General features: G+C 40.3%; 1 protein-coding gene across 10 annotated transcripts in view; it reads left to right on the plus strand.

The window, feature by feature from the left end:
• The first annotated feature begins 3882 nt into the window (after positions 1 to 3882).
• LOC148873373 (uncharacterized) overlaps positions 3883 to 27804 on the plus strand; it is a 69981-nt gene continuing 46059 nt past the window's right edge. For 2 of the 10 annotated variants that reach the window (XM_088963894.1, XM_088963892.1), the window contains exons 1-6: positions 3941 to 4172; positions 11391 to 11581; positions 11677 to 11737; positions 11906 to 11954; positions 17703 to 17757; positions 17840 to 17927. In XM_088963894.1, the coding sequence (XP_088820020.1) occupies positions 3977 to 4172; positions 11391 to 11581; positions 11677 to 11737; positions 11906 to 11954; positions 17703 to 17757; positions 17840 to 17927 (640 nt within the window). In that variant the 5' untranslated portion in view covers positions 3941 to 3976. Of the gene's footprint in view, positions 4173 to 11390; positions 11582 to 11676; positions 11738 to 11905; positions 11955 to 17702; positions 17758 to 17839; positions 17928 to 27804 lie in introns of all 10 variants that reach the window. The other 8 variants (XM_088963898.1, XM_088963900.1, XM_088963893.1 and 5 more) reach the window with 7 other exon arrangements.

Below are 27804 nucleotides of genomic sequence, written 5' to 3' on the forward strand. Positions count from 1 at the left end.
GGCATATAAGGATCCCGCTTAGTGTGAAGCTATGTCTTGTGAATTCAATGCCCTTGTAAATAACAACACTTGGACGCTCGTTCCGTACCAATCACACATGAATGCCATCAGCACCAAATGGGTTTACAAAGTAAAACGATGGGCTGATGGCTTGGTTGATCATTACAAAGCTCGTCTCGTTGCACAAGGGTTCAGCCAGGTTCTGGGTGTTGATTTCATTGACACTTTTAGTCTGGTGGTTAAACCGGTCACCATTTGCACTACTCTTGCTCTTGCCATTTCTCTTGGTTAGTCACTTCGGCAATTAGACTTTGATAATACCTTCCTAAATGGCTATGTATTGGAGGAGATCTATGTTTGTCAACCCAAAGGCTTCAATGATCCGACTTCTCCCTCTTATGTTTGAAAACTCAACAAAGCTCTTTATGGTCTTTGGCAGGCCCCACGTGCATGGTACTCTCTCCTCAAATCAGCTTGGTTTCTCCATTTCAGCTACTAACCCCTCCTTGTTTATTTACCAAAAGGATTCAGTCATTCTATACATGTTGGTCTATGTCAATGACATCCTTCTCACTGGCTCTTCTTCTGCTCTTGATGATTTAGTTGCCACACTTGGTCATACCTTCTCTTTAAAGGATCTTGGTCAGCTCAGTACTTTCTTGGCATGGAGGTTACACTACAACCCCATGGTGTCATTCTTACTCAATGGCGATACATTTTGGATCTCTTACATCGCACCAACTTAGTTGAAGCTAAACTTCTCACTTCTACTATGGTTGCTACTACTAAGCTCTCCAAGTTTACTAGTGATCCTCTTTCTAATCCTTCTAAGTATCGGAGCATCGTTGGTGCTCTTCAATATGTCACCATTACAAGGCCCGACATTTCTTTCTTTATGAACAAGGTGTGTCGGTTTCTCCATTCTCCAACAACAGAACACTGGAATGTTGTTAAGTGGATACTTCAGTATCTTAAACATACTGTTGATCATGGTTTGCATTTATACTTCGCACTGGCTCCGCTTACTCTTTGAACTTTCTCCGATGCTGATTGGGTCGACTGCTCAGATGACAGATGTTCTACTGGAGGCTATCTCATTTATTTGAGTCGCAATCTAGTTGCTTGGAGTTCTAAGATACAAGCCACTATTGCCCGATCTAGCACGAAGTCTGAATTTCGAGCTTGTGCAAACACTGCAATCGAGCTTCTTTGGGTACGTTCCTTGTTACATGATCTAAAACAACCTTTTGTATAGATTCCTGTGATCTGGTGTGACAACATTGGCACCACTTATCTTGCTGTGAACATAGTTTTCCATGCTCGTACTAGACATATTGAAGTTGATTTTCACTTCTTACAAGATCTTGTTCTCAAACAATCTCTCTTTACTCACTTTTATTTCCTCGACTGATCAAGTGGAGCTCGGTTTGCTTCTCTTCAGTCCAAGCTTCATGTCCTTCCTAGACATTTCACTTGAGGGGTCATATTAGGGAGTTTGAATATGATCATACTCTTCTCTTCTATGAGTTTGAATATGATTAGTATCTCTCTCCTCTCCTAATCCTAACTCTAATCTCCTTATCTCTTTATCTCATTATCTTCTTGTTGTACTCTATCTAGAACTCTCAAAGAGTCCTATTGTAATCATGCTTGCTAACTCTATAAATACATAAGGGTTCGGCCTGCCATGATCACCCATTCATCTTGAGTTTATTCTATAGTGCATTATTTTCTTTAATTATGCCTACCTAGAATAAACGATCCCAGACAGTCAAATAACTAAAAATTGGTAATTTAACACACCTATGGCATATGCGCTTTTTTCTAAAAAAATCAGGCCCAAAAAATGGCCATGCTACTGAGCACTATCTTTATTATCAACGTAAATGACAATGTAATACAATCACTGCTAAAGTGCTTGGTAAATAGTGAGATGTCTGTTCAATAATCGGTGAAACCAAATAAGAGAAAAGGAACTCAATTTTTGAAACTATGAAAATTTAAGGCACTTGTTTTAACCCATAGAAGGATCTTTTGAGAAGGCAAACATGAGTAAGATGATCCTTATTGATGAAGCCAGGGGGTTGCTGCATATGCACAAATTCTTCTAAATCACCATGAAGGAAAGCATTTTGGATGTTGAGTTGGTATAGAGGCCAATTACGAGTGATAACAATGACAATGACATGATTACACACTACGGTTTGCTTGATGACATGATTGAAAGTGTTTGTGTAGTCAACTCTAGGCAGTTGGTTACACACACTTTAGTTCTTAATTTTTCAATGGTTACCAATTGTGTTTGGATACCTTACACTTTATATAAACCATTAAAGTATGGTTTTTTATGCATGAATAACTTATCTATAGTCAAATAAAACTCATATAACTTATTTATAGTCATATAAAACTCATAAGTAATATAATTTTTAAAAATTACTCGAGTTTCCTAACATATCAATACAAATCTTGATTTTTCCCTGTATCCATACATATCCAAAATGTATCCCAATACCTCTTGAAATTACCTTTTTGATACACCTTGCATTTTCAATAATTTAAACCTTTTAAGTTTTAAAGAATACCACCTAATCGGTTCCCAATTGATTGGTTATAAGATTTTTTGTTATCACGTCACATTGTCACTATGGTACCAACTACCAAATATGCTCTTCCCAAAACACTTGTCACACCAACCTAATATAGCACATCCTAGCCATGTATTGGGCACACATCTCCATGAGTGACACCATACAAGTATGGGATATGTGCCCAACTCATGGCTGCCATGTGTGTGAGGTTGGTGTGAGTAGTGCTTTGTGAGGAGAAAATCCGGTTTCTCTTAAGCAAATCATTTGAACATTCTCTCATACTGTGAGGATGTTGTGATATGTGTCATACTTGTATGAAGAATGTTGTCTACCATGAACAACTAAAATCTTAATCAATTGACGATGTCTCAATTGGTAGGACATCTAACACATTGTAACACATTTGAGATCAAATCCCATTGCCACCAGGGTTGAGGGTTTAAGGGATGGGTTCTCTCTCGTTGTGTAGCCCCATGAAGAAAAAAAGGGTAACTTATAAAGACCCCCTTGTACTATGTGTAAGTGACAATTAGTCCCTAAGATTTCATTCGTGACAAAGACCCCATAAACTTTTACGTACTTTGCAACAAGTAACCTTATGCCGTTAAGTTAAATGATAGAAGGCTAAATTACCAAAAATACTCACTTGAACTTTTCTTATTTTCTTTCACTTGCCCTTTTATCTTAAACCCTAATTAACCCAAAAAATACTTATATATTCTCTATACATAACCAACTAAAATAATAAGAATCATTTCACTCACATGGAAAAACATGTTTCTTTAAATCATTGTTTCATTTAACTAACATGAATGCCTCTTTTTATCTTAAAATATAAAAATTATCCACTCCTTTCTTCAATAAATAAAAAAAAAATCAAATGAAACCTTAGAGGACTTCAATTATATATTTAGAAAACTAATCCAATCAGAAATCGTTCAAATAAATAAGAAGATAGCAGTTTGGGGATTTAAAAAATTTTAAACAGCTGAACGAGAATTTTTTTCAAAGTTAACCAGCAGAACTCTAACGAATGGGGGTATTTATAATAAAGTGAAAGTTCAGGGATCTCTATCGCAAATAAAAATTCAGGGGGTAATTATCACTGATCAGTAGTAGAAGAGGGTCTTATTACCAAAAAAAGTACAAGGAGGTCGTTGTCGCAAATGAAAGTTTAGAAGACTAATTGCCATCGACTCCATAGTCGAAGGGGGTTTTTATAATTTACCTAAAAACTAGGCTCCGTTTGGAAAGTGTGCATACAAATGTGTTCGAAGAGTGCAACATACACAGACGAATGATAAAATAGCATTCTTCCCAAACGGAGTCCTAGCATTTTCCGTCAGACGAAGAAAAGGAAGTCACAGATGAGTGAAAACTGAAAAATGGAAGGGTTCCTGCCCCCACGTTCTTCTCCGGAGGTCTCCCTAGTCCAACTCGGAGACTGTATGGAACAGCTCTTGAAGTTCATTCTCTCGTCTTGTGTCGATAGAACCCTAGAAATCGATCTAGGGTTGTCTGAGGAGTACTGCTCCAATCTACTTAGAGATGATCCCAGTGACGGCAATTTTGATGTTGGAGGTTGGTTCATTGATTTTATTAATTTGTGTTGGAGTTCTAAAGTGAAAATGTTTCTTGGCGGATGTTTTTTCTGAAGTTTAATAGAATTCTGTAATTGAGTTTGAGTGATGGAGTTAAAAGAAGTGTCGATGGGCTTTTTTATTTTTTATTTTTTCCTTGGGTTCGTTTTTTCCCAAGTTCAATCAGTTGATGTTTTGATCCAGAATGGATATTCTCAACAAAGCAGTAACGGAGGTATTAAATAAATTAGCTGATTTTTAAGCTAAGTTGTTTGCAAGAGGTTTGCTGTCTACTTTGTCATTTGGATCAATTCAAGTTTGTTGATTAGATTAAACTCTTAAGTTGTGCTATCTCTGATCCGATGTTTTTTTCTCATGATAAATACTATGTTTTTTCATAGTCCTAAATTTTGATAGTATTCTAGGATTGCTGAGATTCTGTTCATGTTTGGAAGGTGGCAGAATGAAATCTACCAAGAATAAAAGAAGAAAAGAAAATCCTAAACCTCGAATTTTAGAACTAATAGTTTCAAATTAATATAGAAAAAAATATAGGAGAATACTAGAGGAAATAGAGAAGAACATGGAAGATGGGTAGGAGTTGAAGAAGAGATATAAAAGAAAAAGAAGGAAAAGTAAAATAAGAGGATAAAATGTCATCTTTAAATACAGTATGGATGGATAACCAGCTTCTAAGATCCTCTTTCACCCTATTTATCACCCCTGATTCTGTTGATGCATTTTGATAAAAAATTCTCAGATTTCTTTCAGACCAAATGGCCCACAAAACAGCCAAAGGAATTGCTGACCAACAAACTTTTCCTTTTCTGGACATGCCTGGAATGCCCCATTCTTGCAGCAAATCCTTAACTGAGAAGGGGCAGCACGGGTGCAGATTGATAGCCCTTATGAAGTGACTCCACACAGCTGAACTGAAACTACAGTGCACAAACAAATGTCCAACTATCTCTTCCTCTCTGTTGCAAAGTACACACAATCTATCTTGGACAATGTACTCCTTTCTCATTAGCATTTCCTTGGTCAAACATTTCTCAAGGGCTACCACCCAAGTGAAGAACTTCACTTTGGAGGGTGCAGCAGAACCCCAAATCACCTTACTAGGAAAAGAGGCCCATAGAATGCCTACCAGGCCCTTGTAAAAGGACTTGACTGAGAAGACCCCGGTTGAAGTCCACTTCCAACATCCAGAGTCTCGAGCCTGACCCCAGTTGGAAGTTGGAACTCCTACCAGGCCCTTGGTCAAACATTTCTCAAGGGCTCCCTCCTTCGTAAGACACTTCTGCCAACCAAGTCTTTATGTTTGCATCAAAACCCTCTGCGCCCAACCAGCAATATTCCAAATGGAAAGGGTGACCCTTCTGATATGACCCAGAAACTTCACACACAGTTCTTAGACTCCCAGCAGAGTTCACACACTCAAACATCAACGAAAGAAACTAGTATTCATTCAGCAGAAAACATTAATAGTTGGTCGGTTCTTCGAGAGACCGCCGACTCTCCCAAACACACACAATATTCTTCACTCAAAGAAAAAAAAAAAACATACCACCCCCATCCCCCAAAGCCCCTTCTTATACTCTACTGATAGCATAACTGACTCCCTCTATAAATGCCCAGCTGGCCTAGTTATAAATGCCCAAAAACTCTTCTTATTCGTAACTGACATAGCTATAAATGCCCCAAGACTCTCCTTATTCCCTCCAGCTATAATTGCCCTCATGTGATTAATTGTTCAATTATTTCCCCCCCTTAGCTGATTGTTGACCTTTCCTCTTCCTGGCATTAATTGGGGCCTATCACCTTCTTCCTTGGATCACCAGTTACTAGCTGCAGCAGAATATGGTCAGACAACTCTCAGCAGAGTTTCCTGGGTGGTATTTGGAAAAAAGTAATCCCATTCTGTTGAGATAATGAACATAGCTAATCTGGCCAAGGATGGAGCCTCTTGGTTATTTGTCAAGGTGTACTTTGCCCCATTAAGCCAAATCGAGCAGCTCCCACCTTTGGATGAAATTTGCAAATAATCTCATGCCCCTATTTGTACACCTGCACCCCTTCTTGTCTTCCTGCTTTAGGATTGCATTGAAATCTCCACCAATAGCCCAAGGGCCACCTCATTTCCTTCTTACTGCATTGAGTTCCTCCCAAAAGTCGCATTTTAGAGAGGAGTCAATAGGTCCGTAAACCCCTGAAACCACAATTGTCAAATCGTACTGCAACCAGAGGAGCTTAACTGAGGCTGAGTACAAACCTACCTCCTTATCCACCAGCTTAAACACGCTTCTGTTCTAAATTAGCGCAGTTCCCCATATTGTACTATTAGCTGGCACCGCTAACTAATCACAAGGCTAAGGACCCCACACACTTCGAACAACCCCATACTTTTAAATTCTGGAGCTATAGTTTCCTGCAGAATTAGGATATCTGCCTTCTTTCCCCTCAAGAAACATCCTGCAACTACTCTTCTTCTACCAAAGACAAGGTTCCGAATGTTCCATGAAATTATTTTGAGAGACTCCATTTGGAATTACTTTTGAAGCTTTGTTGCTCTGGCTTGCTCTCCTCGCGTTTTCATTTAAGCCCCAAGCAAGCCTAAGCAACTCTTTAGATTTCCTTCTGTTCTTTTCCCCTTTCTCTACCAACCATCTATTTTCAATCGCCACCAAGAGAGCTTTCATTTCCTCCTCCATTCCTTAAAGGACACCCCCAAAAAATCTCCAAAGCTAAGAAACTTCAACCATGTCAAATCTGAGACTTCAGTCTCTTCTACATACCTCAGATTCACCAACCTGGGCTGCATCAGGCTTTCCTTCACTGCCAAATCCCTGTTTGGCAGGACCACCACCAAGGGCTTCAGTGAAACTGACGACTGGCCTGGTGACAAACCATCTTTCTCTACAAGTACCACTGCTAGCTCCACAACCACTTGCTTCTCCCCTTCTACTTGCATTGCCTTCCCTTCACAGACTGTTGTTCCCTCCATTGCTATAACATCAGGCACAACCACCACTTGCCTTGTTACCGCACTCTCACCAACTACCCTACTCTTTGCCGATATAACCTCTTCGACATCCACCATACCAACCCTAACCTTTGAGAGACTTTGCCGATCCCCTACCACCCCTGAAGATCTAGTTGCAAGACTTTGCTCCCCAATCACTGTATCGCCTCTACGATCTAGGAATGGCAGCAGGGTGGGGCAGGGATGGGGAGGACGGGGAGCCTCTCCCCATCCCTGTCCTCATCCCCGCTAACGGGAACAAGGTTATCCCCATCCTCATGGAGATTCCCATTCCCCGTGACTTTTTATAATGTTAACCATTTTGTTTTTGTTTTTTATTTTATTTAAAAAGTAAAAATCAAATAGTTAAAATTTACAATCCTATTAGAAAAGATTCAAACATATTCAACCATATTTTTAAAAATATTAATATATAGATGTATGTGTACATATATACATGCGGGGGGAAAATCATCCCCACCCCCACCCCATTCGGGGTGGATCCCCACAGGGATCGGGGAAATGGGGAAAATTGCCATCCCTACTACGATCTCCTTCCAGCTCTCCTTCACTTATCATGGAAAAATGACTTGATCCTTCTCCATCATCTACGTGACTTCTATGGTCAGTTGAGGAAGTCGAGTCTTCAACTTGAAAAGGTTGCTTACCTTTATCTTGGTAACTCTTTGGCTCCACTTCTTGTCGAGGGTCTCTTGTTGGGCTTTTAATACTAATCGGGCTAGGCGCATGAAAAGAACCTTCATGACGTTGGGTCGTGTTATGCCTTTGGGCTTGAAACCCAGAGCCCAAATTCACTTCAAACCCTTGGGTCTTAAGATGGTTGCCACCGCCACCGGAATCTTATCAATGAAATCCACGTTGCCACCCAAGGCTTCCCACCTGTTTGAAATTTGAAAGTCATGCGACGTCATCCCTAAAGTTTTAGACAGTGTGATCTTCTCTTACTTGTCAGATCTACTTGGGAAACAATGGTCACAATTTCTTCTTCTACCTCTCCTCCTCTTGACAGTTCTCCACTCCCTTCCAGGATTGCGTCAGGGTTCTCCTTCCCAGCTGCCTCTCCTTCTACCTCTTCCCTTAAGTTCCCCTCGTGTTTTTTCAGCATTGTCTTGACTTCCTCTTCAATGGAAAGGCCTCCCAGAACCTTCTGTACCAACTATGGTTCAATTTCCACTGCCTCTAGGAAATCCCCTCATCCCCTGGCACTTTCATCTTCTTTGGTGTCCGCTCTGGCCAAATTGTGACCATGTACATATTTTATATTCGCAGTCTGGGGTGGAATTCCAGACCAACGAACCTTAATTCAAGGACCATCTAAAGTCCTCTAAGTCATTGGTCACCAAAAAGCCTCCACAAAGGTCACCTAATTTCCTAGCTAGCTCGGTGCTCCATAGGGGCAAACCATAGATTCTAACCCAAATGAAACCAGGGATGTCATCATTTTTCTACTAAATTCTGAGGGAGTCTGACCAGGGCTCAAGGTGAAGTAACACCCCTTTAAAACACCAAGTTCCCGTATTCAGGATTCTCTGAGCACCCTCTCCTGACAGGCGTATGAAGAGCCATCTCTCCTTGTCTAAACGTCGCACAGCAATCCCCAGGGGACAGTCCCAAGCTCTGTTTACTCACCTCTGTAATTCTCTAACTTCAAAGTCCTTTCAATCAAACGCCCCCACCAAGCAGGGCTGTAAAAAGCACACCCTCTCTTCTACATTCTTCTTGTCTACCTCCAGAAAGAAATGCTTCAGATTTGCTTTGAGAAGAGCTACTCCTCCTGAAGGCCATGCCGGAGAGGTAACACCTTCTACTCGCTTTCTTTCCAAACCAGGCTGGGAGACTTCCTCACCTGCTTGTCTCCCCTTCCTTCCTTGGCGATTCCTCTCCGTCAAACTTCTACCCTGTGTTTCTGTCTTCCTTTGAAACCGTATTCTCTGGCGATTCCATCACCTGAGAATGCGACCTGTTGTTTGCAAGCTGTGGTTCATGATTCTACCATCGGAATCACTCCATTGCTGGAGATGCTTGGGAGTGGTCATCACTGGAGATGATTGGGAGTGGTCACACCAACTTGAAGACATTGTGAGTGGTCCATTTGCAGCTTTAAATCAGAGTTTAAAACTTTGATTTCTAAAGGGATAATATCAGTATATTTTTGATAGATAATGGAAATGATGATATTATTGATTAAAGAAATAAGTATACATCATACAATTCCCCACTAAGAGGTGTGAGGTGCAGCCTCCTAACTACATCATAAAGCTTACAATTGAGCCCAAAAGAGCTGATTCCTATGTACTCTTTGTTTAGCTAGGAGGTCTGCCAGCCCATTTGTCGATCTTCTTTCCGATTGAACTGTGACTGAAATATTTGAAGTTAGCCACTTAAATCTTCTCAAAGTCCCCCTGTACGGCCAGGCTGCCATCTCTAATTCTTTTAGCTATCCAACCACCAATTTAGAATCACCTTCAATCATTAAATGATCCACTGCCAACTCTCTTGCATATTCTGCTCCTTGTAACACGGCTTGGAGTTCTGCATTTACTGAGTCTCCCCACCCTATAGGACCAGAAAATAGAGCTACAATCTGATCTTCTTCGTTTCTAAAGACTCCCCCTATTCCAGAAGGCCCCGGGTTGCCCAAACTACTGCCATCAAAATTTAGTTTAATGACGCCTGCATCAGTAGACTTTCAATCCACCACCAGCTTGCTTCTGACTGCAGAACTTTTGGCCAGTTGTTCTCAATTTCTCCTTATGTCATCAAAAGTGTAGGAGGAGAACAGATCCAAGGATTTTACCCAACTTATGGCCCTACATAATATGTTTTCAAACACACAAGTTTGATCCCTCTCCTTGTCATTAAAGATTCTAGCATTTCATTCCTCCCACACAGTCCACACCAAAGCAGCTCTCACACACCTCCACAAAACTCTTCCTCTTCTCTTTGGCCACCTGAAAGTTGTAGGATCAAAAAGATTGCAAATCTGCACCGGTTTTGTCCACCTGCACCCAAAAAGATCAAAAAGCTTATCCCAAAGGCCTACAACAAAAGGGCAAGTGATTAGTAAATGGTAGCAACTTTCCTCGTTTGCTTTGCAAAGGGTGCACCAGTTAGGAGAGATACAAATACTAGATCTTCTTTTTTGCAAAACATCCAAAGTGTTGATTTTCCCGAGGGAGACTTCCCAACAAAGGGCTCCAACTTTAGGAGGGACAGGTTTGGACCAAACTTCCTTGCTATGAAAAGGTTGAGGCAAAGGAGAGGAGCACAAGGAAGCTAAGAAGGAAGCACAAGAAAAAGGAACCTGAAGGTAAAGGATTCCAAATACGGGAATCTACAGAAGGAGGGTCCAAGCAAACGAAATCAATGGTTTTAAGGAGCAAAGCAACCTGGTTAAGCTCGGAACCTCTCAAGTCTCTTCTAAAGCCCAATTTCCAGTTTATGCCAGAAGAAGAGGAAGAGGATACGAACCTTTGAATTGGCTCGTTTTTAAAACACAAGAAGGAATGCAAGGAAGGAAAGAGGTCCTTGAGGGCACAGTCACCAATCCAAACATCTTCCCAAAACAAAACCCTATCTCCAGTACTAGCATCATACCCGATCAGGTTCAGGAAAACGGGAAGAATACTATGAATAGCCTTCCATGGGGATTTCAGCATAGCACGCCGAGAAACACTAGCACCCCATCTGTTGTCTACCGCACCATGCACGCTCCTTACCACTTTATGCCAAAGCCTCTCCCTTTCTAGAGGTCACCTCCACAGCCATTTACCTAGTAATGCTGTATTTTTCTTCCTTAGATTGCCTAGTCCCAAACCCCCCTGATCCTTCCTACATACTATTTCCCACCTAACCACATGATCATTCCTCCCTTTCCCTAACTCCCACAAGAAATCCCTCATGACTTTCTCTACCTCCAAAATCACCTTTTGGGATAATATCAGTATATTATATGTATACATATATGTATTATATTTGAAGAGTAAACACATTTATTAATAAAATAAAAACAGGATACAACCTGATCAAGTGTAATCATAATAAATTGTATATCAGGTTCCAACCTTCAAAAATGCATATTTGATAGTTCAGTTCTGGGTGACAGTTGGAACCATATTTAGTTATGTCTTAGTCCTTAGTAGGTACTTACATTTACTTTATTTTCAATGATTCCAGATGTTGCAGAAGGAGTGCCACATTATCCTTTATATAAGTCTCTGACATCAGCTCTATACCAATGCATAACTTCTAGAGCCTTTAAGAGAACATCTAATAAACTGGTATTGATCCAGGAAGATGAATCATTTAAGCAAAAGGAACATGACTGGAATAATATTATTTTGGAGAAGGGATCTGAATTGACAAATGTAAGCTAATACATGCCATTTTTGTTATTTGTTTTTATAAGTTTCAGAGTGAGATATCTTTGCAAACACACTCATTAGCCATCCTCTTCTATTAGGTGCTGAAGACTGTAGGGTTTGAACTTTATGTCCAGGAGCCTTTCTTTTCACAGCTGAGAGGTATTATCTCATTGAGTCATTGTGTCATGATTGTTTATGCCTGATTGTTTTAGCTGCTTGGTAATTTTCTTTCATCATTCTTGGGTCTTTTGCATTTAGTATTTTGATTTCTTGGTAACGAGTTTAAACAAGTGCTATATGGCAATTTGATGTTTGAACTCTCTACAGATGGCACAAAAACAATTGAAGGGAGATGTGCTGTTGGTGACTACAACAAGTAAGAGCCCACTTTTTCTTTATTTTATTTCAATCATAGGTTTCTTGCTTGTCCTTGTTCTTTGAGAGGGGGATATTTTTTTCTCCTAGATATTTGCAACTATTCTTCATTTGAGATATTCTTCTTTAGGTTTGGTAGTGAAGTTTCATTTGATTGTGAAGTGTGAACATGAGACAGATATATGGGTAGAAATAATGGCATGAAAGAGAAATAGGAGTTCTGGCCCTCTCATAGGAGGTACAGATCTACTCAAAGCCAGAACTGAACCTGCTCTGATTCCATGTCATAAACAAGTTGTGAGAGAGAGAGAGATGAATGGGTGTGTCTAAAGTCAGACCAAGCCCCAAAAGAATGATTTATATATTAGTGATTCAAAAAATGAGAAAGGACATTGCTCTTCTCTTACAGGGATTAATTAGACAAGAGCTTTACATAATGATACAGTTTGTATAGCTATGAAACAGCAATGCTCCCAAGCACTATAACTGGAAGGATACAACATTACAATGTAAAATAAGAATCAGCCCAGCCTACTGACTCTCTACATTGTAGGCAGAGACCAAGGAATTGTTGATGGCCATAGAATAGAGTCAGAGAGCATTGGAAGTGGTGTAACTTGTAACAGCAAAATAGTCTGGACCAGTCCGTCTATATTCTGTGTTCTGTTATATGTTGTATTTATGGGCCCGGGCCTCTTATGTTATGCTGTTTTTTTTATCAACTGCCTTTCTAAGGACTTCTAAAGGCTGAGGTTTTGGCTGCACTCACAGGAATTCGCCTCGCCAAGCAGCTAGGATTATCCTCCTTAACAATTAAAGGGGATTCTTCAAATGCTATAGTTTGGTTACAGGATAAGGGAGGGCCCTGTAGGTTAGCCAACTTTTTAGCTGAAGCCAGGGACATCCTAGACTCTATGAATGTGAAGTTGGTCTGGATTCCTAGGGAGCAAAATTCTGTTGCTGATTTCCTAGCAAAATCAGGGGTCTCTAGAGATTTCATGTTTAGTGACAGTTGTTTGCCTTTGTAATCTGGCCAAGCCTCTCTTGGCTTCAGGTACATCCTCTCATGTACTTCTGCTTGTTTCTTCTTTAATAAAAAGTTGCCTTTGCTTCTAAAAAAAAAAAGACTTGACCATAAAGGCTTTTGTGGTCTGGGCAGCAAGATACAAGCTACAAGCTGCCACCACTTCCTTCTTTGAAACTTCTCGTCTTCTTTAAGCTCTGAATACAATCATGGTATTGGAGCATTACTTCTACCTGAAACTCAATTGGTTCCTCACAAGGTTCAAAATTTCGATATGATATGCCCCGTATTGGGTGTATTGTATTGGTGGGGCTCTGATACAGGAAATAAAGGGGGTTTTGGAATTTGGGCATTTTCACGGGGTAGGCAGGCTAAGAGTGACCTCCTGACCATTTTTGAAAAACAAAGCTGAAAAAGGGTATTCTGTTGTATCAAAACACTCAATACACCTGTTCATGCGTATCAGGTGTATTGATACTTTAAACCTTGGTTTCTCATGTCTCCTCTCTTCTCTTTACCGTTTTCTTTTCCTTTTTTTTTTTCTTTTTTTTGGGAGAAACTGTAAAACCCTGGGACTGATTTTTGTGAAGCAAGGAGCTCATTTTCTAGGGTTCTGCCTTGGATGTGTGGCCAAGAAGACCCTAAGAAGTTCATGGGATGCCATTTCAGGGCAAGATTTAGCCACAGTAATCAGTTGATTACTGTGGAAAGAACTTGTGACCAATCTTGTGACCAATCAACCAGTATCTTAAACATATTAACCGATCAAGTGACATTTATCAAAAGTCATAGGTGGGTTTTAATTGGTCAAAGCTCTTTTGGTACCATGTCTTTCTGGCATTATAGATTTTCCCTCTCCAAACTGAAATCTCTGTTTTGATTTTTAACTTCATTCCTTTATCTTGTTCACTTGGGTTTATTTTGTTTTATTTTGTTTTTAACATTTTCTTTTCTGTTTCAGCTCTGTAAGTCAGATTGCTGTTCAACTACAACATAATTCCACACACATTGGTTGAGGTCGCTTAGATAGGGCTGTCAACGGGTTGGGTGTGGGTTGGGTCAAGGTAGAACTGGAACTGGCCTGACAAGAAATACTAAGGACCCGTTACTGATCTGGATCTGATAGGGTCTGTAATTTTAGACCCAAAACCTAACCGATCAGTTCTTGGAACAATCGGATCTGGCCCGATGGACCTGAATATAATGAACCTATTGAAAATATTATATAATTTTAATTATTTAATATGTTATACATTTAATATATATATATATATATATATATATATATTAAACTATACAATTTAACATATTGTATATATAATATATAATATAATATGTTAAATTATATATATAGCTCGGATTGGGTCTGAATCGGTTCGGAACTGGGTGGAACAATCAGGACAGTATATCAGGAACCGGAACTGACTCTGGTTCCTGGAACCGGAACCAACCCAATTGACTTGGGGCCATTGGGTCCATCAGGTACAACCTGACCCATTGACAGCCCAATACTTAGAACTTATATTTTTTAACCTTTGTTTTTCAACAATCAAATCGAATTGGATTTTAATCAGATATCCGATTATTTAATCAAACCAAATTTGAATATAGCTGTTTTTAAATCCATCCGATTTGAACTGAATTTGGATATGCTATATTTCTTAATGAATCGAATTCGGATATACCCTTATCTGAATTTGATACAATCTGTTTGCACCCCTAGGGAATGGAAGGTCTTGGAGGTGTGTTTAGAGACTCTTCAGGCAAGTTGATGGCTATGTATTTGGGACCTTTAGGGGTTGGAGATTCAGTGAAGGCTGAACTGGTGGCTTTGTTAGAAGGCCTAAAATTTGCTAAGCAATCAAACTTCAAAATCTTGCAAGTTGAAGGGGACTCAAAATTGGTTGTATCCTGGACCACTACTAGGCGCAATGTGCCTTGGATTTATAGGCATGTTTTCAGGGAAATAGAAAGTTTGTCAAGGAAAACTACTTTTACCTGGGTAAGAAGGATTGCAAATGGGTTGGCTAACATATTAGCAAATCAGGGGGTCTGTAGGCAGCACCTGTTTTGGGCGTTATTGTAAATCTTTTTATCTTGGGCATTCTTCTTGTCTTCTGTATCTTGGGTGGCTGAATGCTCACTCTACTGTCAAGGAAAACTACTTTTACCTGGGTAAGAAGGATTGCAAATGTGTTGGCTAACATATTAGCAAAGCAGGGGGTCTATAGGCAGCACCTGTTTTGGGCATTATTGTAAATCTTTTTATCTTGGGCATTTTTCTTCTTGTCTTCTGTATCTTTGGGTGGCTGAACACTCACTCTACTGTAACTTTGTTTTCACATATTAATACAATTAACAATTTTCTTGCTGATCAAAAAAGAAATGAAGTTTGCACATTAATATCAAAGGTGAGAGGGACTGTACATCTCAAAGATTTTAGGTCAATTAGTCAAACTGGTAGCTTTTACAAAATTTTGGCAAAAGTTCTAGCCAACCACGTGAGAAAGGTTCTCCCATAAATTGTATCTCCATCACAAGGTGCATTTGTACCTAATAGGCAGCTACTGGATGGAGTCCTAATAGCTAACGAACTATAAGATTCAAAGTTGAATAGTGGAGAGAAGCGGTTGCTATACAAGGTAGTCGGAGAAGGCCTATGATCATGTAAGTTGGGGATTTTGGCTACATCATCAGAAAGGATGAATTTTAGGAGTGTGGAGAAATTGGATCAAAGGATGTGTGACAACACCAACGTTCTGTATAATGGGGAATTCGCAGATTTCTTGAAAAGCTCAAGAGGGATTCATCAAGGTGACCTTTCTCCACCAAATTTCATTTGCATAATGGAGGCTTTATCAAAGATGATCAACAGAGCAGTAGAAGGGGGCTATTTAGATGGTTTTTGGGTAAATAACTCTGGAGCTATGGTGTATTTATTATAGTATGCAGTTGACACTTTACTCTTCCTTTCAGCTGAACCAAGCCAGCTGATGCATCTAAGATATGTGCTGAAATGGTTTGAGGCAGTTTCCAGTCTTGAGGTGAACTTCACAAAGAGCGAGATACCCCTATTGTGGAGGTGATAGCTGTAATTTACTTTATTAGAGTATGCATATGACACCTTATTCTTCCTATCAGATGAACCAATCCATCTAGTGCATCTTAGGTTCTTCCTTTCAGTCTCGGTCTTGAGGTAGAGCTAGCAAAGAGCTAATATTATACCTGTTGGGAAGGTGGCAGATATAACTCACCTGGCAGAAATTCTTGGATGCTGGGTTGGAAAACTCCCCACAACATACCTTGGTTTACCTTTGAGAGAAAAATGCACAACAGGGTCTTTGTGGGGCTCTGCTTTTGGAGTGCATGGACTAAAACTAGCTGCATGGATGCCAAAGTGCCTGTCCATAGGAGCAAAGACCACACCGCTGAAGATTAGTTTATCTCATACCTACATGCTTCATGTCATAGTTTCGAATGCCATCTGGAGTGGCAGCAAGATTGGAGAAGCTGCAAAGAGACTTTTTGTGGAGAGGTTGGAAGGAGAAGAAAATGCACGTAGTTGATTGAAGACAGGTTTGCTAACCAACTCATGCTGGGGGTTTGGGAATCAGGCTGAAGGTGATGGCTTCAGCATGGACTGGGAAACGGTTTTGGAGGTTCGTCACATAAACACAACGACTTGGAGGTATATAATTGCACAAAAGTTTGGAACAAGGAATTTCAACTGGGCTCCAGGTATAAGTCATGAGCCTTATGGCTGCTTAATTTTGAGAGGCTGTGGCTAATTTCATAATAGGCTTCTTCAAGGAACTCAGTTGAAAATAGGTGCAGGGCACAGAATAAGCCTCTGGAGGGAAGTTCTCATCCTAGCTGTTAACAGGGATGCTCAGGTGCCAGATTCATATGAGATGCAATGTGGGGCTGTGTCTTGGTGCTGTCTTTTAGTAGACCCCTAATTGTCTGGGAAATAGAGGATATGGCCTCCCTGATCAGGCTTCTTAATGGCACAACTCCACAGCAGAGTCAAGGGGTTTCAAGGACTTGGAGATGAGAAAGCTCAGTGAACTTCTGTTAGATCATTTTTCAACAAGCCAAATAACAATCCAGAGTCAGATTTCCCACAGATCTGGATTTCCCAATTCTCTCCAAGGTTGCTTTCTTTTTCTGGCCTGTGGTGATGTGTAAGTCTCTCACTAGAGATAACCTGCAAAGGATGGGGTTATCCCTAGACACAATGAGCTGTGCTTTCTATGGGATGGGCGGAGAATCTGCACATCACTTATTTCTCAATTTCCTGGCCATTTGTGAGGTGTACAATCATTTCCATAGACTTGTAAACCTCGCTTGAGTCTCGGTCAGCATCACTTTGGAGCCTTTGAAGGGCTGGAAGTTGCGGGTTCTCAATAGAAGAGGATGGAAGCTATGGAGCACCATTCCAGCAGCTATAATTTGGTGAAGTTTTTTTTTTTTTTTTTGCAGCATGTCTTCTTTTTGTATAATTACTCACTGTACATGCCTACACCAAAACTAGAATCATTGAAATAGTTTAGCATACAATACCTGTATAAACAAATGTAGGAGGACTACTTGTAAAAGAGTGCAAAGGTAGGACCTTTCTGCCATACAACAATGGCTTTTCTTTTGAATATCAATTAGCTGGAATATTTACTATGTATTGTTTTTATCTATTCTTGTTTAACCTTCCTTTTTCATTTGTCCCAGAATTGGACCTGGTTCTCTTCTTCTTTTGAACAAATGCTTCATGCTTGAAGTTCAGGTGATCAAATGCTATTTCATATAATGGACCTATTATCAACTTTTCTATGAATTTAATGCTTAATAATTCTCAAAATTTGCAGGATGTCAAGAAATATGCTTCATTTTATGAGATGTTGGAAATGGAGGATCTTCTTAAGGTTCTTCCTGGCATAAAAGGAATTGAAGAAGGTAAAAGCCTTATCTTTAGGTGTGCAACTGTATTCAGCTATTTCTTTATGAGTCTTCTAAATAAGCCCACTCAGTGTTACTTTTATCAGAATAAGAAGATTTGTGGGCCTTTTCATTGGCTGGCCCAATTGTTTAAAACAGGGCAATATGCTTGGGTGTATCTTAACAAAGTGTTCCCCTCTTTGAAAAGGCATCTTATCATCAAAAGTTGATGATCAAGGCCAGGTAAAACAAATTTCTGGTTCAATAGTTAGCTGTTGGTGGTTTATTCCTCTTACAATTATCTCATGTTTACATCTTGTTGAGAATATTAGTCCTCTAATGATTGGAACTAGTTGTATATTGTTGGGTCTTTTTAGTCTTAATGTTTCTTTTGTAGTTGGGAGCCTTATGAGGGACATTCATGTAACTTTCCCATTCAGTATAAATATATTAACAGATCCCACTTATTCAAATCTTCTCTTCTCTTCCTTTTCATTGACTACTTGGTATCAAAACAACAAAAGGTCCAGAGAACTCTTGCTGCTGACTATTGTTTCATGAGGCACTTGCTGACATAAGAGCCCCTTTGTGCAGGTAGCGGCAACTGTTCTTGAGTTTGATTCAGATTGGTGTGCCCTGATTTTAGGAGCATTTTGGTATACATCTTGTATTACATTTCTAGAGTTGAAAATTCAGATGTGATGTTGATGGATTCTTTACTCATCTGAAGTTGTTTTTCATTATGATACCTAGTGTGTTTGGGCTGTATTACATTTCTAGAGTGATGGGAAGTGATCCCACATTTTTCTAAACCCTAGGTAATATTTGGGAAATTTCTGTTCCTTCTATTTGCTTCTAGTCCGAGCTTAAACCCAGTTGTCTTGGGTTGTTGTATGCCAGTTAGCATTTGGAGAGTATGGGTTGTCGAGAAAGATTTTATGAGTTATGAACTTGTTCAAGGATGCTTAGGTTCCTTGTAGTGTTCTTCCTAGAAGTGTTGATGGTCTCTAGTGGAATGATAACCATTGTAAAACTTAATGGGATTAGTTTTCTGGAGTGGTTTCAATCTGCTAAGCTTACCATTGGAGGAAGAGGTAAGCTTTTGGATTCCTTATTGGTAAAGAAACTAAGCCAAAGCCTAAAGACCTAAAATTTGCCAAATGGAAGCAAGGGAATTTGATAGTGATGTTTGGCTGGTATGCTCTATGTTGCCACATGACCTGTAACTACATGTTTATTTCAACTACCAAAGGCATTTGGGATAGGGTGGTTGCAACCTATTCCCAAGCAAAGAACATAGCTAGAATTTATTTACTTTGAAGAGAGGCATGCAATATATGTCAGGGGAAAAGGACAGTGACTATGTATTTCTCTTCTTTAGAGTCACTTTGGGAAGAAATTGATCATTTGGAGGCCTTGGAATATAAAGATTCTGAGGATGCTGAGCAATATTGGAAATACGTTAAGAATTATATTTTTTTCCTGGTTGGGTTAAAATGGAGTTTTATTTTACTTGGCAACATATCCTGAGTATTGATATTTTATCCCTCCTAGTTACTTATTCATTTGGTGTAAGGTGAGGAGAGCAGGAGAGTTGCCATGGTACGAATTTCCAATTGGTGAGCATTCAACCTTTTCATCTACTAAGCCCAAAGTAAGCATGTTTTGCGTGAAAGGACTGAAGAGGTGATTTGTGAATATTGTAAGAAACCTAAACACATCAAAGACCGGTGTTGGAAGTTAATCTTCATTTGAAACCCGAAAGGTTTAAGACTAGGAAGAAGAGTAATACTCATGTTGCTACTATTGGTGGTCATAGTCATTTTCTTGCTCCTCAATCCTCCTTTCTTGATATATTGGATATGATGGATAAACTAAGGAGTCTTCTGATTCATTTGGAAAGGGGTGGGTCATCTACTTTTGCTGGTTCATGCACTCCTTCCAGTGATTTTGCTAAATCAAGTACTGCACTTGCTTGTCATACTTCACTTCCTAACTCCTAGATTATTGAATCTGGAGCAAGTGACCTGTGACCATATGACTAGTATGCCATCCTACTTCACCCCATATAATTTATTCTCAGTGAAAGGTAAGATGATAGTTTTTTATGGGTTTCAAACCTCAATCTCAAGTTTGGGTGAAGTCAAACTTACCACTAATTTTTGATCGAGTTTTGCCTTTCATGTTCCCTAGTTGCATAAGAACCTCTCATCTATTAGTTCTCTTACCAAAGCCAATAGTTGTTATATAACATTCTTTCCTTCTCATTGTGCTTTTCAAGACCTAAGCATGGGGAGGACAACTGGAAGTGGACATGAAGATGGGGTTTATCTTCTTGACCAAGCCTCAAATCAAGGGTTGATGTGTTAATTTGAGTCATGGCATAGTGACAATTTGAGTCAAATGCAATTGTGGCATTGTTGTCTTGGACATATTTCTTTCAGTTTTATGAAACATTTAATTTCTAGTTTATTTCGGTCTATGTTTTGTCTTGCTCCACAATGTGAAGTTTGTCATCTTTCAAAGCAATGTATAACCTCTAGAAGAGTGCTTAAATTTGAATTTTGATGGAAGCAATCAAGGAAATCCAGGCCGGTTTGGTGTAGGTGGGGTAGTGAGAAACAAGGATGGGAACATCTTGGCACTTTTCTCGGAACCGGGGGGGAGGAGATTCTTCTAGAGCGGAACTGCTTGCTGCGTTACAAGGAATTCAGATTACTCACCAGCTTAGCCTAGTAAATTTGATAATAGGAGATTTCAAGGTGGTGGTGGGATGGCTACAAAACCCGGATTTTGTTCCTTGGTACTACAGAGATGAAATTAAAAAATTTAAATAGTATACGGGGGACATGAATGTAAGAGTACACTGGGTCAGAAGATAAGCAAATTTTTTGGCTGATTGTCTTGCTAAACAAGGAACAAACAGGTATACTTTGTATTGGGTTCACCTGTTATTTTCTTTCTAGAAGAGAGAGGAGAGGAGAGAAGAGAGATACAAAGAGAAGAGAAGAGGAGAGGAGAGAAGAGAGATACAAAGAGAAGAGAAGAGGAAAAAAAGTGTTTGAGAGTCAAAAACTATAGCTGGCGGCTCCCAGCTTCCTATTTGTATTAACATGATGTAAAATAAAAGAAAAAGAATTACAAGCATGCCCCTGGCGGCCCACCCTAATAATAAGAACTTAAACAAAGAAAATAACATGCTGACAACACTCTAACAACAGAAAAAAAAAAATAATTAACAACACTCCCCTGAAGTGGGGTTGAATATATCTATCATGCCCAACTTGTCACACAACTCATTATGCCGCAAGTATGGAAGCCCTTTTGTGAGAACACCGGCTAGTTGCTCCTTGGAGTTGACATAAGGAGTACAAATTTCTCCCTTTTCTAGTTTTTCTCTTATAAGTGCTTGTCCACTTCAATGTGCTTGGTCCTATTGTGTAGGACAGGATTGCTAGCAATATTTATAGCTGCCTTATTGTCACAGTAAAGAGACATAGGATTGTGAACAGTTATCCCATGTCCCCCTAGAAGATTCTTCAACCAAAGTACTTTAGCGACCCCATGTGCCATAGCCCTATACTCTGCTTCAGCACTTGACCTTGCAACTAGACCTGTTCATGGGCCGGGTAGCCCGATGGCCCGGCCCGCACCCTGGTCGGGCTTGGTCATGTAATTAGGCCCGTGGGCCTGACCTCGGGCCTAACACAGTAAGCCCGACTGTGTTATGGGCCGGGCTTGGGATTTGTCAAAAAAGCCCGGCCCGAGCCTGGCCTGACTCAACATTATATATTTTATAAAATACATAATATGTGTTTTATATATTATATAGAATATATGAATAATATAATATTTATTGAAATATATATATTTATAATTTAATATATACATTTTTTTCTTTATAATTTCTCTCTCACTCTCTCTCTCTATTCAGCTGCTTCAGCAGTAGTAACAACATGGGCCAAATTTCAGGCTCGGGCCCAGGCCCGAGCTTCGGGCTTTTTATGAGGGTCGGGATCGGGCCCAAGTTGTAGGACCGATGGTCGGTCCAGGCTCAGGCTCAGGCCTTAGAAAAATCTGTTAATACAGAGTGAAAGCCTGGCCCGGCCCATGAACAGTCTACTTGCAACTACACTTTGTTTTTTGCTTCTCCGTGTCATTAGATTTCCTCCCACAAATGTGTAGTATCCACTTGTGGACTTTCTGTAAACACCATGGTAAGGTGGAGGTTGGTCAGCCTTTGAAGGTCCGGAGATGGCGGCAGGAAAGAGAAAGGATGTGGGGAAGAGAGGAGAGAAGGGAGCATCCCTTGTGAGAAACCCTAGGTCAGGATTGTGGTTGTGTTGTCTCCCCCTTTTATAGAGAGGGTTAAGGCCATCAGGGAAGGAGTTCTATCCTGTTAGGAAGGAGAATCTCTCCTGTTAGGAAAGGAGGTCTTATTAAGGGATCATTATTAGAGAATCCTATCCCTTTTGGATTCTCTCCGTATGTGATCCTATTGTATTGACGTGGCGCAGGTGACGTCATTGTTTAGCGGGCGTACTTTCATTAAACTCGCATGCGTAACTTAAAGACGTATGTGTAACCGGTATCTATTCCCTTTCTACCGTGATTCCACGGTTCTATGATGGTGTCGGGTTCATCGCAGTTTTACATGTGTTCGGGTTCATCGAAAACCCGCATGTGTCTTAGCTTTATCGCATATTCGTGCTAGTCGAAGTTCATCGCGACCTCTCCCGGGTGTGAGTTCATTGCAATCGTGGATTTGTGATGAACTCATCACAATCATGCGAAGGGTTTTGGATTCATCGCAGGCGTCCGTATAGTGTTGGTTTATAAACCTTTTGTACTCTGAGGGTCTTAATGACCACTATGTACCTACACTTTCTATCATCCATAACACCTGCCCAATCAACATCTGTATAAACTTTCACTTTTAGATGATTATGTTTACTGAATAGCAACTCTGTTCTTGGATACTTCTTCAAATACCTAAGAATCCTCTCTGCTGCCTCCATGTGTGGTCTCTTAGGGGAATGCATGAATTGGCTTAGGACCCCAACTGAATAAGCAATGACTGGACGTGTCATGGACAAATAAAGCAACCTTCCCAATAACCTTTGAAATTGTTTCACATCTTTTAGAGGTTCACCATCACAGTCACCCAGTTTATGATCTACATCCATAGGAGTATCTACTGGCTTTGCTCATTGCTCCTAGCTTGCCTGTGTCTTGTAATAGATCAAGGACATACTTCCTCTGAGAAATAAAGATGCCCCTTTTTGAGCGGGCAACTTCAATTCCAAGAAAATACTTTAGTGGACCTAGATCTTTCACTTCAAATTTGGAGGCTAGGAACCCCTTCAACCTTTGTATTTCTAAGCTCTAGTTTCCTATAATGATGATATCATCCACATACACTATTAGTACAACAACTTGTTCCTGGCATCTCTTCACAAAGAGAGTGTGATCATACTGACATTGTTTAAATGCTACTTGCTGGACCACCATATGAAATTTACCTTATTTTCGCTTCCTTTGGCATGGAACCCTAGGGGTTGAACCATGTACACCTCCTCCTCCAAGTCACCATTTAAGAAGGCATTCTTTATATCCAACTGATGTAATTCCTAGTCAAGGTTTGTAGCCAATGATAGAAGAACCCGAATTGAGTTCATCTTAGCTACTGGAGCAAATGTCTCATCATAGTCAACACCATAGACTTGAGTGTACCTTTTTGCTACCAACCTTGCTTTGTACCTTTCAACTGTCCCATCCACCTTGTGTTTCACTGTAAACACCTACTTGCACCCTACTGGGTCCTTCCCCCTTGGAAGATCCACCAACTTCCAAGTTTGATTCTTATGGAGGGCATTGGTCTCCTCCTTCATAGCATTTGTCCATTTAGGGTATTTTAAAGCCTCTGCAACGTTTCTGGGTATAGGGATGTTATCAACTGTAGATAGGAAAGCACAATAAGAGGGGGAAATGTGGTCATAGGAGACATACTGGGTAATGGGGTGTTTGGTAGTGCATGACCTGACTCCCTTTCTTTGAGCAATAGGAATGTTAAGGTCATCCACAACTGAAGAGGGAGCTGGGGTATCAACAGGTGGGATAGTACCTAGTTCATTTGGACTTACCTCCTGGGAGTTTGAAGGTGTTGGTTGCTCAGTATTTGGTGGCTCTACATCTTTGTCACATTTCTGATCTTTACGAAATGTACATTGGAAGACACGAAAAGGAGTAGGATCTGGAATAGAAGGAAGAGAGACTTGACGGACCTAGACCTGGACCTGCTTCTCCTCTTCCACACTACTCTCCCCCTAAGGGGAAGCATGGAAGAATGGTTCAGACTCAAAAAATGAGACATCCATAGAGACAAAGAACTTATGATCAATGGGATCAAAGCATCGGTAACCCTTTTGAGTAGAGGGATACCCCAGAAAGATACATGGAATAGACCGAGGGTCTAACTTACCATGAGATGGAGATAAATCATGGACAAAAGAACGACAACCAAACACTCGCATGGGAATGGAAAACAAAGGAGATTGGGGGAACAACAACTAATGAGGGGCCTTGTAGTTCAGCACATCTATCCAAAAACGTTTTGGTACATTCATGTGTAACATCATCCCTCGTGCAACCTCAAGGAGGTATTTGTTCTTTCTCTCTACAACACCATTTTGTTGCGGTATTCTTGCACATGAGCTCCTATGAATGGATCCACGGGAAGCAAAGAACTCATTGAGCTCACTATGGAAATACTCCTTTGCATTATCTGATTGAAAATTTTGAATTTCAACATGAAATTGTGTAAACACCATTCTCTGGAAATCCCGCACAACCTTTGGAACTTCGTCTCTACTACGCATGGGATACTTGATCTTTTATAAAGTACTTGTACCCGCCCTCTGAAGTTATAGTAGTAGGCCCCCACACATCAGAATACACAATATGGAAAGGGAAACTTGATCTTTTATAATTGATAAAAAAAACTTGATCTTTTATTACTTGAATGAAACGTTGTTTTACATTGCTTGCTCAACTAACATGTTTGACATTGGAAATCTGACACTGAACATGACTTGAATAAATGAGGAAATAAAGGCTTCATTATTTTAAAAGACACATGACCTAACCAATTATGTCACTGTTTCGAATGCTGCTATAGTAACCCGAATCGGGAAGAGAAGGAAGAAGAAGAAAAGAAGAAGAAAGAAAATAAGGGTCTGTCGAAATCTGATGGACTACCCATACAATCGACCCCCTTAATCTTTATTAGATTCTAATGACCTTTACAAAGACAAAAATGCCCTTACTTAAGTGTGGGGCAGAGTGACTCTAATAAAACTGTCACATAAGCAAACTACTTAACAAGCATAAGATGACTAAACTACCCCTATTCGGCTCACTTTAACACTCCCCCCTCAAGCTGGAGAATATATGTCATATAATCCCAGCTTGTTACATAGTTCACTTTCCCTGAGCTTAGAGCTTTTGTAAACAAATCTGCCCATTGATCATTCGAGCCCACATGTTTTGTATTTATCTCTCCAGTAAGAACCTTCTCCCTCACAAAGTGGCAATCATCCTCTATGTGCTTTGTTCTCTCATGAAAGACAGGGTTGGATGAGATATGGAGTGTAGCTTGATTGTCACAGTACAGTCTCATAGGTTTATCCATGTGAAACCCAATTTCTTGTAGGAGATTCCTCAACCACACTAATTCACAGGTAGTGTGTGCCATGGCCCTATACTCAGCTTCAGCATTGCTTCTGGCCACAACCGTCTGCTTTTTACTCTTCCATGTCACAAGATTTCCTCCAAGAAATGTGCAATAGCCTGTAGTAGATCTTCTTTCATTCACTGAGCCTTCCCAGTCTGCATCTGTATACCCAACTACTTCAAGTTTTCCTCCTGGTTTATACAATAGCCCACGGCCTGGAGTTCCTTTCAAATACCTTACAATTCTAAGAACTGCATCCCAATGAGGTATACGAGGGTTCTGCATGAATTGGCTCACCACACTGACTGCAAAGGAAATGTCAGGTCTCATGATAGTCAGTTAGTTCAGCTTTCCCACTAGTCGTCTATACCGTCTAGGATCTTCAAATACTTCTGTATCACTGCTCAACTTAACATTTGGTTCCATAGGGGTCTCAGCCGGTTTTGCACCTAACAGTTCTGTTTCTTCCAATAGATCAAGAACATATTTCTTTTGGCACAGATTTACACCTTGTTTTGACCTGACAACTTATATTCCCAAGAAATACTTTAATGTTCCAAGGTCTTTTGTTTGAAAATGATTTTGCAGAAATACCTTTAGTTTGCCAATCCCCAATTTATCACTGCCAATAATGACAATATCATCCACATAGACCACTAATAACATCTTCCCAGCTTTTGAGTCATAGCTGAACACTGAGTGATCAACCTGGCATTGCTTCATTCCAAAACTCTTCACCACTTCGTTGAACTTCCCGAACCAAGCACGTGGAGATTGCTTCAACCCATAAATTGCCTTCTTCAGTCTGCACACCTTACCATCCTCCCCCTGAGCAACAAACCCAGGTGGTTGCTCCATATATACCTCCTCCACCAGATCACCATGGAGGAAGGCATTTTTTATGTCAAGCTGAAACAGAGGCCAATCATACATAACTGCCAGGGAAATTAGTACACAAACAGAACCAATCTTAGCCACCGGAGAGAATGTCTCTATGTAGTCCACTCCATACAACTGTGAGTAACCTTTAGCAACAAGTCTGGCCTTTAGACGCTCCACACTACCATCTGGCAAGTATTTCACAGTATACACCCATTTACAACCCACAACATGCTTACCAGGTGGGAGAGTAGTAAGTTCCTACGTTTGAGTATGTTGAAGAGCAGAAAGTTCCTCCTCCATTGCCCGCCGCCATCTAGGTGAACTAAGAGCTTCTTGAACATTGTTAGGTATGGAAATAGAGGACAAAAGTGAAACAAACTGGCGATGTGAGGTAGAAAGACGAGATAATGAAACAAAATTGGAAATGGGATGGAGGGTAGAACTACGTTTACCTTTCCCTAAGGCACTGGGTAGGTCAAGGTTTGAAGGTTCAGCAATAGGAGCCATGAGAGGATCCGCAGATAAGGTAGAAGCTGGAGGAGGGGCCGGTGTTGTTCCACGTGAATACACTTGTTGGATCGGTGGTCGTTCGGTGGTGATCTACACTACATGAGGTGATGAGTCTACTCCAACAACAGCATTTGGAACTGGATCACTGACAGGAAGAGGAAGAGGAAGTAAGGGTGGAGACAAAGGTGCTTCAGGACTTGAGAAGAAGGGTACAAACTCAAAAAAGGTGACATCAGGGCAGACATAAAACTTTCGGGTAATGGGATTATAACACTTGTACCCTTTTTGAGTCCGAGAGTAGCCAAGGAAGACACATTTAATTGAGTGTGCATCTAGCTTGTCTATTCCAAGACTTAGATTGTGGACAAAGCACACACAACCAAAGACACGAAGAGTTAATGGAAATGGAGATAAAGTGTGAAACAAGATAGAAAGGGGGACCGACCATGAAGAATAAAAGAGGGCATCCGATTAATAAGAAAACATGCAGTGAGTACAGCATCACTCCAAAACTGTTCAGGAACATTCATGCGGTGAATAATAGACCGAGCAGTTTCAAGAAGCTAACAATTCTTCCGTTCAGCTACCCCATTTTTTTGAGGGGTGAATGCACATGAGGTTTGATGCATAATGCCATGCTGTTCTAAATATTGTTGAAATGAAGTAAGAAAGTATTCACGACCATTATCTAAACGGAGAATTTTGATTGGAACACCAAATTGTGTGCGTATTTCAGTATGGAATTTTTGAAAAATGGAAAATAATTCACTT

The sequence above is a fragment of the Nelumbo lutea genome, chromosome 1, assembly GCF_056320005.1.
Source record: "Nelumbo lutea isolate HS-2025 chromosome 1, American lotus-T2T, whole genome shotgun sequence".
Taxonomy (NCBI): Eukaryota; Viridiplantae; Streptophyta; class Magnoliopsida; order Proteales; family Nelumbonaceae; genus Nelumbo; species Nelumbo lutea.